The 16,140-nt window shown below is 39.6% G+C and overlaps 1 protein-coding gene across 41 annotated transcripts in view; it reads right to left on the bottom strand.

The window, feature by feature from the left end:
• C2cd5 (C2 calcium dependent domain containing 5) overlaps positions 1 to 16,140 on the bottom strand; it is a 146,144-nt gene that overhangs the window by 68,898 nt on the left and 61,106 nt on the right. For 40 of the 41 annotated variants that reach the window (XR_008214172.1, XR_008214173.1, XM_052719071.1 and 37 more), the window contains 4 exons: positions 14,182 to 14,368; positions 11,332 to 11,496; positions 3,771 to 3,911; positions 25 to 88 (listed from right to left, as the gene is read on the bottom strand). Coding sequence is in view for 39 of the 41 variants with exons in the window: in XM_052719071.1 (XP_052575031.1) it covers positions 25 to 88; positions 3,771 to 3,911; positions 11,332 to 11,496; positions 14,182 to 14,368 (557 nt within the window). In the remaining 2 variants the exon portion in view is untranslated. The remainder of the gene's footprint in view (positions 1 to 24; positions 89 to 3,770; positions 3,912 to 11,331; positions 11,497 to 14,181; positions 14,369 to 16,140) is intronic. The other variant, XM_052719063.1, reaches the window with a different exon arrangement.

Raw genomic sequence — 16,140 nt, forward strand, 5'->3', positions numbered from 1 at the left:
TCTCAGAGCTAGCTTGCTGCATACCTGAAGGAGGGGGAACATCAGTAAGGAGGGAGTGCACATCTTCCATGGCATCAGTGTCATCGATCTGGAAACACAAAGATAAAACTACTAAATAACATGGCGCCAGTGTCTTGGATCTAGAAACAGAAAGATAAAACTACCACATAATCACTAAACACGAAGTTGTCCTGATTCCTTAAAATTACTTTCATTATCTGAAAGGCAGATTTAAGAACTAAAAACGCAGAGTCATTTCCCCCTGCCAACACATTTAACAAGGGGGCTGGAGACATGGCTCAGAGTTAAGGGTGTCTGCTGCTCTTTCCAGGACCCCAAACTGAGACACAACAGCCTGAAATGGCAGCCTCAGCAGATCCAGTGCCCCTGTGGTGAATGAGAATAGCTCTCACAGGCTTGCATATCTGAATACCTGCTTTCTAGATGGTGGAACTGCTTGGGAAGGATTAGGAGGTGTAGCCATGTTGGAGGCGGTGTGTCATTTGGGGTAAGCTCTGAGGTTTCAAAAGCCCATGACATTCTCAGTTAGCTCTCTTTGCCTCCTACTCGGAAATAAGGATAAAAGCTTCCAACTACTACTCCATCACAGCGCCAACCAGCCTGCTGCCATGCTCCCTGTCATGATAGTCAAGGGCTCTTAACCTCTGGAACCATAGCCTCAATAAACTCTTATCTTCTAGAAGTTGCCTTGGTCATGGTATCTCTTCACAGTAACAGAAAGTAACTAAGATAGATATGGTGATATTTTATTTGTACTGAAATGTGATTTTATTTGTATGTTAATAAATAAAGTTGCCCGGGGGTCAGAGCTAATAGCAAGCCATCGCAGAAGCTGGGTGGTGGTGGTGTACGCCTTTAATCCCAGCACTTGGTAGGCAGAGCTAGGTAGATCTCTGTGTGTTCAAGGATACAGCCAGCATTGGAGACACACGCCTTTAATCTCAATACCAACCATAGAAGACCTGGAGGTCTGTACAGACAGGCAGTGACGAGGCGGTCATGTGGTTGGGTTTACAACCAATGAGAAGGCAGAACATAAAGTCTTTATAAAGACAGACACACAGAAAGTAGGTCTCTTTCGGAGAGGTAGGACCACCACGATAGTGAAGGGTAAGGTTTTTAGCTCTTAGCTATTGCTCTGACCTCTTGGCTTTTATCTCTGTATTGGCTCTGTGTTTCTTATTTTAAAAAATGGTTGGTTACATCTACAGATAGACACCCCTTTCTTGCCTCTGCAGACACCCACACATATGCTCATAGACACACAGAGAGATACATGCATATAAACAAATAAAAATGTAACATAAAACAAAAATTCTAGCATCAGCAATTTCTTCACAGTAACAACTTCAAATACTTCTAAGTGAAATCTCTTATATATTGAAGTATACTGACTGAGGTTATGTTTATGCAGACTTTTCAAAATGCTTATTAAAGTACTCCCTATAAAATATAAACAACCCTAAATAACACCATAGTGTTCTTACATCACAACAGCCCACAGCCATGTTCACCTCTACTTCAGCTTAGCTGCCCAGTCATGGCCACACCTCAAGCCACGATTCCCCAAACACTACACAAGCAGGATCACAAGCACTCCCCATCCCTCCCTCCCCTTTCTGAATCTGTACCTTGCCCCCATCTTCTGCCCACACTAGCAGCACTTTTTCTTGTGTGCCTCTGTCCAACATGGATCCTAGCACTCTGAACCAAAATTCAAGTGCTGCTTAGCCACCTAGAGAGCTTGTTAAAACATTTTTAGGGCCCCACTTTGAAATTCTCTTTTCCTATATCTAAAGTAGAGTCTTAACAATCCCCATTTCTTGCAAACTCCAGGAAGTACTGATGTTTCAGCTGGGCAAGGTAACTTGTACAACCTCAGAGCCTAAGGCCTCCTTGAGCCACACTGCTCCTCCACTGATCTCCCTGTTCCCCATCTCAAACTGCAGAACAATGGAGAACAGACTACTACTTCTGTAAGTGAAAACTCAGGGGCCAGAGGGATGGCTCGGCAGTTAAGAGCATATAATGTTCTTGGAGAAGATCTAGTTTTGGTTCCCAGCACCCATGCTAGATGGTTCATAACAAATTCCTGGAACTCCAGATCTGAGGATCTAGATCTCTGTCTTTAGGGGGCACCTGCAAAAACTCATGAGGATGCACACACACACACGAATAAAAAACAAAGAAAGAAAGAAAGAAAGAAAGGAAGGAAGGAAGGAAGGAAGGAAGGAAGGAAGGAAGGAAGGAAGGAAGAAAGGAAGGAAGGAAGGAAGGAAGGAAGGAAGAAAGAAAGAAAGAAAGAACCTTTTATCTCACTTTAATTGCTCATCTCTCATGAAGGACGTTCGCAGGACAGTCAAAGACACTGTTTGGGACTCTCATCCCAACACAATTGTACTACCAGCTTCCAGAGTCACTGGGTAAAAGCACCAGACTCTACTCCCTAATATTGTTCTCACAGCATGCATATGTCATTCATTTCCTTCCATTCCATATTAAAGCGATCTCCTGTCTCTCCAAAAGCTAGTCTCAAGGCAGGGCAAGAGGCACTGATCTGAAAGCAGTGAACTTCTGAGCACCAGTCCATGGCTACTCTCTGGGAAAGGAGTTTACTTGATCTAAGTGTCTTTTTTTTTTTTCTTTTATAATTAATTTAATTTTACATATCAGCCACGGATTCCCTTGTTCTCCCCCTTCCCCACCCCCCCCCACCCCCCCCCCCCCCCCCCCCCCGCCTTCCCCCCAGCCCAACCCTCATTCCCATCTCCTCCAGGGCAAAGACTTCCCCGAGGATTGAGTTCAACCTGGTAGTTGGATAAGTGAGACAACTGATTAACCTGATCTGTGTGGGAGGCATCCAAGCAGTGGGACCGGGTCCTGTACTCAGTGCTTGAGTTGGCTGTTTGAAACCTGGGGCTTATACAGGGACACTTGGCTTGGCCTGGGAGGAGGGGATCTGAGTGTCTTTTAATAAAGTATCTCCTGCACTCAACAAGAACACACATTACTCAGTATTCAATGAGATTATTACATATTGCATATAGCAATACTTATCAAATACAATCATAAAAAGTGATAATTATACTGTGTTTAAAATGGTACATTTTCTGATTTAAAGTCATTCAAGTTTCAAAGGTAACTCCAAATGTTTACTATTACAGATAAGTGTCCTTTCCCCAAAATGCTGGGACCAAAACCCTCCAGATTCCAGTGTTCCAGACTCTGACATGTACACAGATTTAAAGAGTTGAACATTCCTACTCCTAAACTCAAAGACTAAATTGCTCCAAAAATTCAAAACTTTTAACATGAACTTTCTAATTTTTTTAGTGGGGCAGAGGATAGGGGGACAGGACTCATGTAGTCCGAGCTGGCCTTAAACTCACCATCCAGGCTGGAGTACCGAGATTACAAACTTAAGCACCAGGTCCAGTTCACATGGCGCTGGGGATCATGTGCAAGGCCTCAGGAATGCTAGGCAAGCACTTTGCCAAATGAACTACATCCCCAGCCCCAAAATTTGGAATTTCTGGGCAATTCAGATCTTAGGTCTTTGATGAGGTTGCTCAACTTGCCTGCTACTATTATTCCAACCTAAGTGGCTTCAGAGCTGCCAGCATTACATCAAGTACCCAGTGCTATCTTCATGCCTGTAACTTCTACAATTTCCCTGAGACTTGTAAGGTATAAATTATATAATATTTATCTTCTCAAACACTTAGGACGTTATTCCAATACAGTCTTACCTCTAAAACAAATGCATCTTTTTTCCCATGTGAAAGGTCTAATTCTGTAACTTCATCAGAACTTTCTGACTGCGATCTTAAAAGTCTTGAGCGCTGTCTAGGTTCTGGGATGGGTGACCCTAGAATCTCTTCAGGTACCTCCTGAAAGACATGCAATTATGGAAGCTGAAGTTTTTGTTTGGTTTTCAAGTTTTATATTAATAGGCAGCTTCCTGAGGAGGAAAAAAAACCCACACAGTATATTCAGTAAACTCTATATTTAAGTTTAACCTTTCCGATTATAGAAGACATGGATATTTCCTTTCATCTACAAAAGCTGACATCTAGTGCACAGACAGGGAACTACTCCAGGCTACAAGTATCTCTACATACTGTATGTCTTTTCTATGAAAAATTTCAAAGTACAATTGCCTATATAAAGATTTAACAATTTTCCAGGAAAGGATACTACTCTTTCATAGCCTTTCTTATCCAGTAGCAATTTTTAAAGCTCTAACACAGTTAAATGTAAAGAATAAGAAATGTATGTGTATATGACAAGATAATACATACATATACAAATGCATGTACAAGATATACAATTTATAATGCTAAATAACCTTCAACAGCAACAAAACTGGTCTTTACAATCAATATATGATGATATCATCCTGCATGGATGTGTGTGTTTTAAACAGCCAATGACCTGGGCTGCAGTGTGACAAAAGGCAAAGCCTGCTACTGATGTACCAGAAACTCCCTTTACAAAAATGAGGTTTATAACAGAGGTTTTCCAAAATGGCATGTTAAATGTTCACTGCTGGTGTGTGCCTAAGGAAAAAGGCAAGCAGTGCAGTTCAAAGCTACCTGTGGAGTACTGTTGTTACACACGTTCATGTTATGCATAGAACCTGCCCTGCACATATCTAAAAGGATGTCATTATAAAGAATGAAAGATGAAAAAAGGATGCAACTCTTAAGCTACAAACTAAATGAAGAACGCATGTAAGGCAGCAGTTCTGGTGTTTTGTGGTTTTTTTTCACTAAATATAAGACACTTCCTCTTGTGATTGTGTGTTTTGAATTCTGTGACTGCCTCTGTTTGCTACTAAATGGTAACACTTTGGTATTCGGTATATTTAAGTCTCATATGTTAGGTTTTTACCACTAGTATTATTATTTTAAAAGTTTCTCTTACTTTGATACCATATATTATCTTAATAAAATTTGAACATCAAAATATTTTCAATTTACTGAGGAAAATCCAATAAGAACAGTCAGCTAGGGCTATCTTCCTAAGAGAAGGAACACTGATCCACATTTCTATTTTAATATTAAGTGGCTAGAGAGATACTCTGGATTAAGAGATTAAGAGCACACACTTCTCTTGCAGAGGACCCCATCACCTGTAAATAGAAGTTTATGTCCCACCAGCAACTCCCAAATACTAGGCAGCTGCTTCCCAAATTGTCACATAAAGGCTTATATTAATTACCAATGCTCAGCCAGTAGCTGAGGCTTATTACTAACTAGCTCTCACGCTTAAATTAACCCATAATTCTTATCTATGTTTAGTCACGTGGCTTAGTACCTTTTCTCAGCATGGCATTCTCATCTTGTTTCCTCTGCATCTGGCTGGTGACTCCTGACTCCGCCCTTCCTCTTCCCAGCATTCTTAATTTGGTCACCCCATCTATACTTCCTGCCTGGCTACCGGCCAATCAGCATTTTATTAAACCAATTCGAGTGACGAATCTTTACAGTGTACAAGAGGATTATTCCATAGCATTTCCCCTTTTTGTCTAATTAAAAAGGAAAGTTTTAACTTCAACATAGTAAAATTATATACAACAAAAACATTTATTAAGTAAGAATTACAGTAACACTATCTAATCCATTTGCATTTGGCAAAATTAGAGAAAATAATTATCCATCTTACCTTGGTGAGTCTAAAGTTTTGTGTCTAATTTACTTTCTATTATAACTAAGAAAAGCTATAATTATAACTATTTAGTTTTCAACTCCATCAAAGACCCAGAAGGATAAAATGTTACCTAATGACAGGGACATCAGGCTGCTCTACACTTACTGTTTACTCAGGTAATATTATATCCTTCTCAGGTCTCTGATGGAGTTGAAGACTAGATAGTTATAGTTTTCCTTGTTACCAGACTCAGAAAAGAAACTCACTAAAGAGGTGTAAAGTGTATGAGGTTGAGAGACAAAAAAAGATAGTTTTGGGTTGGTAATACAAATTAGGATAGAAAGTAAATTAGGTACAACACTCTGGACTCACCAAGATAGGATAGATGGAGTATTTTCTCTGAATTTGTCAAATGCTAATGGAATAAACATTGTTAATGTAATTATTGCTTATATATATATATATATATATATATATATATAGTTATTGTACTTATTGTATGTAGTTTTTCTATGTTAGTTAAAACCTTCACTTTTTCTTTAGACACAAATTGGGAAATGTGTGATATTTTGTTTGTGTTCTGACAAATAAATCTTGCCTGGAGATCAGAGGGCAGAACTTGCTAGCCACTAGTTAACCATAGAGGCTAGGCAATGGTGGCTCACACCTTTAATCCTAGCAAAATCAGAAGGAGACAGGAAAATAAGGTGGGTCAAGACAGGATCTCAAAGTCTGAGGATTCAGAAAGCTAAGAAGTGACTGTGGCTGCTCCTTTGCTTCTCTGATCTTTCAGCTTTTATCCCAATATCTGATTCCTGGTTTTATTTGATATGACTACTTGGGATCACGCTTCAATAACCTTTGTCAGGTAGCTAATAACCACCTATAACTCCAGCTCCAGAAAATCTAACAACCTCTCTGGCCTCTGCAAGCACATGCACTCACATGCATATACTGCTGCCCTCCCATATATACATAACTGAAATAAAATCTATAGTTTAACATTAACATATTAAAAGGTGGGTATAGAATGACTGCTATACAAAATTTAAAATGTGAACAGTGGCATGGTAATGAACCCTGGGTATCAACCTTGTCAAACAATTTTTAAAAATAAAGACAATAGCCGGGCGGTGGTGGCGCACGCCTTTAATCCCAGCACTCGGGAGGCAGAGCCAGGCGGATCCCTGTGAGTTCCAGGCCAGCCTGGGCTACCAAGTGAGTTCCAGGAAAGGCGCAAAGCTACAAAGACAATAAAATACTTAGTGTCTGAAGTAAGGAAAGACATACTGGAATAAAATCCACACCTGCCGAAATTTTAAAATTCATAACAGATTTTCTTCTTCCTCAAAAACCCAAGTTGTGTGAAAGAAAGAGCAACTCAATGTTCACTGGGTAAAGTAACTTAATTTGTATTCTTATTAAGTACATCTTCAAGGGGCTCTTATAGCCATCCCTCAGTATTCACAGGACCCCATGGATATTAAAATATGTGGGTGCTTAAGTAAGCTTCACAAGATGCCATAGAATCTACACATAACGTACACACAATTTGCTGTGTGTGCTTTAATTATTTTGTAGAAATGGAGATCAAATCTAGGGCCTAGCACATGCTAGGCCAGTGTTCTACACTGACACTTGGCAGGCAGTGTGACTGCAGAGCACATGAAGGAAAGCCTCTCCAGTGGGCGATAAGGACGGAGTCACATAGGCAGTCCACAGTGAAAGAGCAGCTGGCACCACTGGAACCAACAAACAGAAATGACACAGAGCTCCAGTGTAGCTTCATTGAACCCAAAAGGCATAAACACAGTAAGTGCATGTTCAAATACCAAAATATCATTACAAAAGGAAAACAATGTATTGCAAACATTATTCAGCAAGGGCTATGACAGCTTTTTAAGACTATTTTTCAGATATTAACATAGTAACATATCAGCATTTCATTGCTTTTAAGTTTCAAGTCACTGTCCAACAGAAACAAAGCAAGTGACACTAGATAATAAAGAAAAGACAGAACTAATTTTAATGAAAATTATTCTTATCTAATTATATTCAAAACTTTACATTTTCAACATGTAATTAAAATAAAAACATTGATGAGATATTTTACCCTACTTTTATACTGTTTGCCCCAATTCAAGCTAGTTGGATACCAAGGTCCCAGTGGCTGCCACACTGAGCTTCATAGTTCTCATCAAATCCCTGAGTTCTCAGTCATCTTCACCACTTTGCTCCAAGAACATGACAAAAGATATAGGTGAAGCGAGAATTCTGGAGCAGTATTTTAGAAGACCAGCCCAAACTAGAATTATGTATTTATTTATGTATATGTTTATAAGTGGCTATATGGTCTGTGGGCAGGACCAGAGAAAACTTCAGCTACAAATGGCACCCAACGACTCGAGTTTCCACTTAAAATCTGAGAATACTTAATAGGTAATTCTAAATGGAGCCAAAAACAGGTTCCTGCTTCATGTCTCAGGTGGGTGGCCGCAACATGTGGTCTTGAGCTGCTCTATGGTGGGTTTGTGGCATGTGGCCTTGACCTACAGAGGTGTCTCCAAGCTGCACACTATGCTGCATGGTGGATATAGCTTTTGCTAATACAATAAAAAAAAAAAAAAAAAAAGGGTTTCTGGGTTACACACTGCTTTAATAGAGGCATAAACCCACTGCCTCCCAGAGTCCGGCAGTGAGCATGGTTCCCCCAAAGCTGGCAGTAAACATAGTTCTACCATGTTGGAAAGCTGAGGTGGGCAGAGCCAGCAGCCAAAGCTGACATTTCAGTACTAGACACTGCAGTTTAAAGCTAGATTCACAATAAGTCACATTCAGATTAAATAAACCTCTAAATGGTTTACAATGTGTGTAAAAATGTACATAGGCTTGGAATAGAGAAGAAAATGAATATAAACAGTTATATAAAGAAATAGTTTTTAAAAATAAAGTCTTTAAAGGGACAGTAAAAGTAATATAAAAAATAAGCCACATAAAGATGGAAATCACACAGCGAGTCTGGATTATATTGTCTTTGGGATTTTTAACTGCAGAGAGACATTTGATTGTAAAAGCTGCTGAGTTAAATCAATATGTATATTTTAAAGGTATCTTGATTTCAAAATTTATGTCTAAGGATATGTTGCTTTGGAAAAGAGGTTCTGCTTTTGTTTCCAGAGAAGATGAGAACCTGTGGATTGCTTCCAGGCTAATACGGTTTGATCAGCCAAGACCCCTCAAAAGGTCTCCAATGACACCATGGCCCAGATCATCCCACATCCAAAATCAACTTCAAGACAACTGGCTCAGAGAATACAGCATCACAGACTACTCCAGTCAGGACTTGACCATAATTCTTAATTCTTTCTCAGGCTCTCCATTAGATTGTCAGCACCTTCATCCAGCAAGAAGTAGTATGAGAAGTGATGCCCAAATTTCTAAAATATTGTTCACAAATGTTTATTTTTATTTAAAGTAGGTTGATTATGAATGCAACCTCTTTCTAAAGAAGAAAAGAGATTATAGATATGATAGGATAAAGAGAGCTTGTTTAAAATGTTTTCAGTGCTATGGATTTTAGTTTATTGATACAAATTTAAAGTTAATTTTGTTATACTGTATTATATTTCTAATCTTGTTTAAGGTACTATGTTTGTGCAGCTCATTTAAATTATAATGGATAATTAAGAAATACAGATTAATAATTAGTCTTCTATGATAGTCAAACTTATAGTCATGTTAGTTAAGTTTTCTAGATATACATATATATAATTCAGTCAGGTAGGTAGTCTTCAAACACTTCAAAGACCTACAGAATATGGCATTTAAAATGTTTTAAAAACTTAGACTTTCTGGACAGTGAGACATATCTGCTCCTGGCAGGACCAATTTACTTCAGAGAGAATGGGCATCGAAGATACTCCATATGAAATTTATCTTCTTCTTGACAAAAATAGCCATTTGGACAAGAAACTGTTCTTGCCTGGAGTGCTTAACAAAATGTTGTATCGACTGGACATGCAGGACCCAAAGAAAGGTGACCACTGAACTTTGCATGGCAAAATGGTCCTTCAGGTTCCTGCTTCGCAGAGGAAACTGCCAGACATTCTACAGGACACAGAGAGGAGTAACTGAGAGACTCTAGGCCTGTGGGCTGAAGATGAATGCCTTGATGTTACAGAGGAACTTTGGGTAACTGTCCAGGCAGGCACCTGTCTCTGTCATTCTAGAATTTTTGGAAATTGCTTACAATGCTCTTCCTGTTTACTTAGGTAATATTATATCCTTCTGAGGTCTTTGATTTAGTTGAAGACTAGATAGTTATAATTTTCTTTAGTCATGATAAAAAATGAATTAGATATAAAACCTTACTTAGACTCACAAATATAGGATAAAAAAAATTTTCCTTAATTTTACAAAATACAAATAGACTAAATATTGTAGCTGTAATTCTTGCTTGATAACTATTTTGTTATACATAATTTTACCATGTTGAAGTTAAAACCTTCCTTTTAAAAAGAAAGAAAAGGGGAAATGATGGGAATGTCGTTCTATATGCTGTGAATGTGTTGCTCTGATTTGGTTGATAAATAAAACACTGACTGGCCAGTAGCCAGGCAGGAAGTATAGGTGGAATAAGCAGACAAGGAGAATTCTGGGAAGGAAAAACAGAACTGAGAAGAAAACGCCAGACCACCTTCCAGGGAGCAGCATGTAATGGCACACAGGTAAAGCCATGAAACACGTGATGACATATAGATTAACAGAAATGAGCTGAGTTTAAGTGTAAGAGCTAGTCAGTGGTAGCCCTGAGCTAATGGCCGAGCAGTTTTAATTAATATAAGCTTCTGAGTGATTATTTTATAAGCGGCTATATGGTCTGTGGGGCTGGGCAGGACCAGAGAAAACTAGGCTACAATTCAGACTATGACTGAAGGCATCTGTAGTGTGTGACAGTGTGATGCAGCTACAAGCTTGGCGAGCTTGACTATGGCAAGAACAGCAAGCAACCTGAAAGAAGGAGCAGTCGCTGAGACATCCCTGCTATTGCACTTTCACACTAAGCAATCTTTTTTACCAAAAGGGATCTGTTTCCTTTTTCTCTCATGAGGGGTCTCACTCTGCAGCCCAGGCTGGCCTCAAACACACAGCAATTGTTCCACTTCAGCTTCCCAAGTGCTAGGATTACAGATGTCAACCAATATGCCAGCCAAATATGAGCATTTTAAACCACTTACATAACAACCATTTAACAAATATTTACTTGAGAGGCTAGTATTGTAAAGAGACCTTTCTATGTCAAGAAACACAGCTGTAATGGAGTTTTACTCTACAGGTCACAATAGGCAAGAGAAAAATGTTTAAACCCTTTGGGTATGTACAAAAGTCAAGCATGTGAACATGCACACACACATATGTTTAGAGCACACCCACATGGATATCTCAGGAAACAAACAGAGAAAGCGACAAGAAGCAACACTTGGAAGGAGAGTTGCACCTTGTCCATTCGATGTCAGAGGAGTCACATCCAAATACAGATGCTTAAGCAAAGACAGAAGGGGAGGTGGAAAACATTTCTGTACAAAATAAGATCTCCTCCAAACACGCTGCATCCAACCAGGAACTGCTACACTCACCATGCAGGCTCTATTCACTTACCGGAGGATTGATTTCATACAGTTCTTTGTTTCTGGCGATCGTGTCATTTATTTTCTTCTGCATGTGAGAGATGTGCTGTTCATAGGAGCCATCATTAGGGGTCTTCCCAGCAATCTGGATACCACCGGGTGTTGGTAAAGCTGCTAAGTAGACCCCTGTGGCCGACTTGTGAAAGTGACAGGGATATAATCAGACAGAACATCAAATGACAATGGCTTCAAGTTCCCTACCTAGGAATGCGCATTTCGCTCTGTACAAAAGACACATGGCCAGGGCATATCTGTAAGAACACACAAAAACACTCTGCTAACAGGTGTTGGTCTACTCAGGGAGGTTCCTAAGTGTATGGGAAAAAACTGTGAAAGGGGATCTCTAAGTAACCAACTATAGTTTTTAAAGCTTTTGCCTCATTATATTAAAAAAAAAAAGTTGAAATCTGAGCAGTTTGGGCAAGGGAATATGATGTTCTAGGTAAGTCTGTGCTTTCTTTGTGAGTTCCAGGCCAGTCTGGGCTATATAGTGTTGACACCATACCTCAAAATATCTAAAATAAATACATAAAAATAATTTGAAATCAAATATACCTTAGCAAAAAGAAAAAAGTTACTAAAACAGTTTTACCACCAATGAGTAGACAGTCTGCCTTTAGAAGGGCAACAGTAGAGGAGAAGAGCTGCAATCACATATAGAAAGGATGAGGTAAGAAATGCGAGCAGCCTCATCCCTGCATCTCATTCTCCCACTTACTCCATAGTCACCAACAGAAACTTTACCTGACACATCTATTTTACTATTTAACACAGTGACAATTTCTCATTCTACAGCAGTCACTCTACATTATGAGTATTGGAAAACTATGGGAACTATAAAGCAAGATAAAATCTGCACGTGCATGTGTGTTTAAGCTATCACAAGCAGAGCAAAAGGTAAAGAAATCTAAGCATTAAGGTAGTATAGAGGCACATGCCTGGAATCTCAGCTCTTGAGAGGTAGAGCCAAGAGGATCGGAAATTCAAGACCAGCCTCAGCTACATAATAAGTCCAAGATCAGCCTGGGCTCCATAAAACCGTATCTCAAAAAGAGCAAAAATAGGGCTGGAAAGATGTCAAGGAAAGGCATCCTCTGCCAAGTGTGATGACCTGAGTTCCATCCATGCAACCCACATGGTGGAAAGAGAGAAATCACTTCCACAGGTTGTCCTTTGGTCCCCACATGTGCACCATGGTCTGTGCATCATGGGGTGCACATACACACAAATAAATGTGAAACAGTAACAAGAGCAAAAAAAGAAGCATTAAAGTGGAGGCATGGGAAATAGGAGAGGCAGTTCTTTCAACTTTGGATATTTGTATATTTAATCCATCAACTGTCAACTTTTCGACATTCTATGATGACGTCTACACATCATCTGAAACTGGTTCTAGGCAGTAGTCTTCCAGAATGTAATCAGCATAGCCATAACTTAGCTCCTCATATCCACCACTAAGGAGCCCTGCCAAGCCTTAATATCACCTAAATACTTCTGGTCCATTCGCTGACTGATGACACACGACAGCCTTGAATTGCAGAACCAGATGGGCCTGGGTTTGAAACCACTGACAGCACATATGACCCTGTCACTCTGGAATGCCAGCCTGTGGCAGCACTGTCTTCTCCTCTTAAGTGACACCCAGCAGGGGCTCCTATGTCAGCCATCACAGAAGCTAGCTTTTGGATCGTGAGACTTGAGTACATACAGTGCAGCAGCACAGAAAATGACAGGTGGCTGTAAATGGCATCACTAGGAAACACAAAAGCATTACCTGGAGCAGGCCTTAGGTTACATCAATGCCAAAAACTAATCAATTCACCACAATCACATAATTATTTCCTACATACAAAAATGTACAGCTGAGAATGGTGGTGTATTCCTGTGAATACAGCACTCAGGAAGGTGAAGCAGAAGGATCATGATTTTGAGGCCAGCATGTATTAGCAAGAACCCTCCTCAAAATTTAAAAAATTAAATAAAATTTTCATACTTGTACTAATAAAAATAGGAAATAAAATAGGAAATAATTTTGCATCTTAACTATAAATTTTTATAGAGAAAAGACTAGAATATCCATAGATTTTTATAAGTTAAAACTTCTACATGTCTTTAAAATATGGCATTAAGAATTAAAATTTGAAAGCTGCCAACACACAGATGAAAATCCTGTAAATGTCAACGGCCCAAAATATGAAAATATAATAACAGAGTTCAGATTATTGGTTTCAACTCAATAAACTAGGAATAATAACTTTTAGACTGATCACAAAACCACATAAAAGCCAGTCACCAGACTCACTTCCTAAAGTGTCTCCAACCACTAAAGGCTGGATGTCTGTTTCTTTAGCTAAGTCTACTTTTGTTTGCTTATTCTTCTGAGACAGGTCCTTGCTGGGTGGCCCAGGCAGGCCTTGATCTCCTGATCCCTGCCTCAGATGCCTACGTGACTATAAGAATGCATCACCACATCTGGCTATGTTGTTTCTTGAACTATAAGAATGAACGACCACATCTGGCTATTCTGTTTCTTGGATTATAAGGATGCATCACCACATCTGGCTATGTTGTTTCTTGGACTATAAGGATAAAGACCACATCTAATTATTCTGTTTCTTGGATTATAATGATGCACGACCATATCTGGCTATGCTGTTTCTTGGATTATAAGGATGCATGACCACATCTGGCTATGCTGTTTCTTGGACTATAAGGATGCACTATGTGATAGTGCTATTCTTTATATAATCCTCTGAATCCCACACAACACACTCTACTGCTACAGAACTTACAAAAGACATGCAAAAGCTTCTCAACTCACCGCTAAGCCCATCAACATGTTTTCACCCACTGTGATCTGAATTCTTAGTCCAAACAAAGCATTCATTCCTTTGAGTTTAAGCTTGTTCATCAACTGAGTGTGGACTTCATACTCCATAAATGGCAGGAGATTACTGATAGCTGTAGCATTGGCTTCTGCCTGGGCTTTCTTTTTTAAGCGACATAACCTACAAAGGAGAATAATTCTGTCAGTGCACAGTATTCCTGGTACCATCCTAAGAAATGTCCAGATGGGGATCTGGTTCAGTGGAAGACTTCTTTAGATTTTTGATGTCTTGGGTCCAATCTCCAGCACCAATGAGAAACAGAAAAGACTCCCTAAAAGCATGCTTAGTAAAACACTAGTCTCAAACATATTTGCACTACTGTAATCTGTTGCTTTGCCATTTTGTCACTAGATGTGTCTTTACTGAAAGTTGTAGTTCAACTACATAGAAATTTAAAACCCCAGAATCTCGAGAAATAAAATAATTAATGAGCAGAACCACTATGTAATTAAAAATCTTAGGTTCCAGGGCTGGAAAATTGGCTCAGCAGTTAAGAACACTGGCTGCTGCTCCAGAAAAACAGATTTCAAGTCCACGCACCCACATAGCAGCTCCCAATCATCTCAAACTCCAGTTCTAAGGGATCTGATGCCCTCTTCTGGTCTCTGCAGGCACCAGATATGCACATGGTATACATGCATATCTCTATGCAGGCAGGCAAAACACCCACACACATAAAAATTTTTAAAAATCTTAGGTTCCATAATTGTGTGTGATAGGGGATAGATGAATAGCTGAGAGGAACAGTAGGTTACACACACAAGTTACTTGAGCATCTATTATATAACAGAAAGTCTTTAAAAGGACCATACTTAGATCAACACATACTCATAAACAACAATAATGACAACCAGAAGACATTGATAAAGGCACTGTGCTGAGAAAACACTTGCAATATAAAAGTAAACACAGTTTCAGACAAACAAAAACAAACATTCATCACCAACAGATCATCAAAAAATACTAAAGGATATAAATTTAGGGGGAGAGGGAGATAATCCCAGAGGGAAGCAGAAGATAGAAGAGGAAAAACACCAAATAGAATAGAAACATATCTTTATGAGGTGGGTAAGGTTGAAAGCATTGGGTCATGCCTTAAGCAAAGAAAGAGCTGTGACATGCACAGAGAGCACTCCGGCCAGAGGAAACTCCAAACTGGAAGGTGATGATATGCAGCCCCAGAGCCAACCAAGAAACACCACAGCAGCTAGGTGAAGAGCTCGCCAAAAATCCACACATATAAACTCCAGCCCTTTGTTTAAATAAATGAGAGCTTGCTTGCAGCCTTCCAGAGTCTGTGTCATTGACTCTGCATCTACCTACTCCCCCACCCCACCCCACCGTCCTAGGGAGCAGAAACAGCGAGACCCCAGCTGCAGAGTCAGCAACATCTTAGAACAAAACTCAATGTAACTTTGGAATTAAGCTGTTGTGTGAAAGTTAAGAGGACAATATCAATAATTCCCTGGACATGAATGGGGTGCTGTTTACTTACAGAGATGCGCAGGAAGTGGGGGACCATCAGTCCAACTGGAACAATGTGAGACATATATGTCTCATCATATTAGAGTGCAAAGTAGAGAGCTCTGTAGCTCTGAAGCTCAGAAGCATGTTTACACTGGACTTATAAATATGTCCTCACAGGCATAAACATAGCACACATACCTGTAAGTCGACAGAGGGTCCAAACCCATGACTCCCATTAGGATGAGTCAACTGACTGAAGAGCATTCACTATGTTCAGATAAAGACTCGGTGTGACACTGTGAAATCAAAGGAGTCTCAAGGAGAAAAGGACCAAGTGTTTCACTACCACTGAAGTTTCAAGATGAGGACAGAAACACCCAAGGGACCAGGGAACCTGGCAGCTGTTGGTGACCTAGATACTTTGT

This window comes from Peromyscus californicus, unplaced genomic scaffold, assembly GCF_007827085.1.
Source record: "Peromyscus californicus insignis strain IS unplaced genomic scaffold, ASM782708v3 Scaffold_6__1_contigs__length_162567912, whole genome shotgun sequence".
NCBI classification, from domain to species: domain Eukaryota; kingdom Metazoa; phylum Chordata; class Mammalia; order Rodentia; family Cricetidae; genus Peromyscus; species Peromyscus californicus.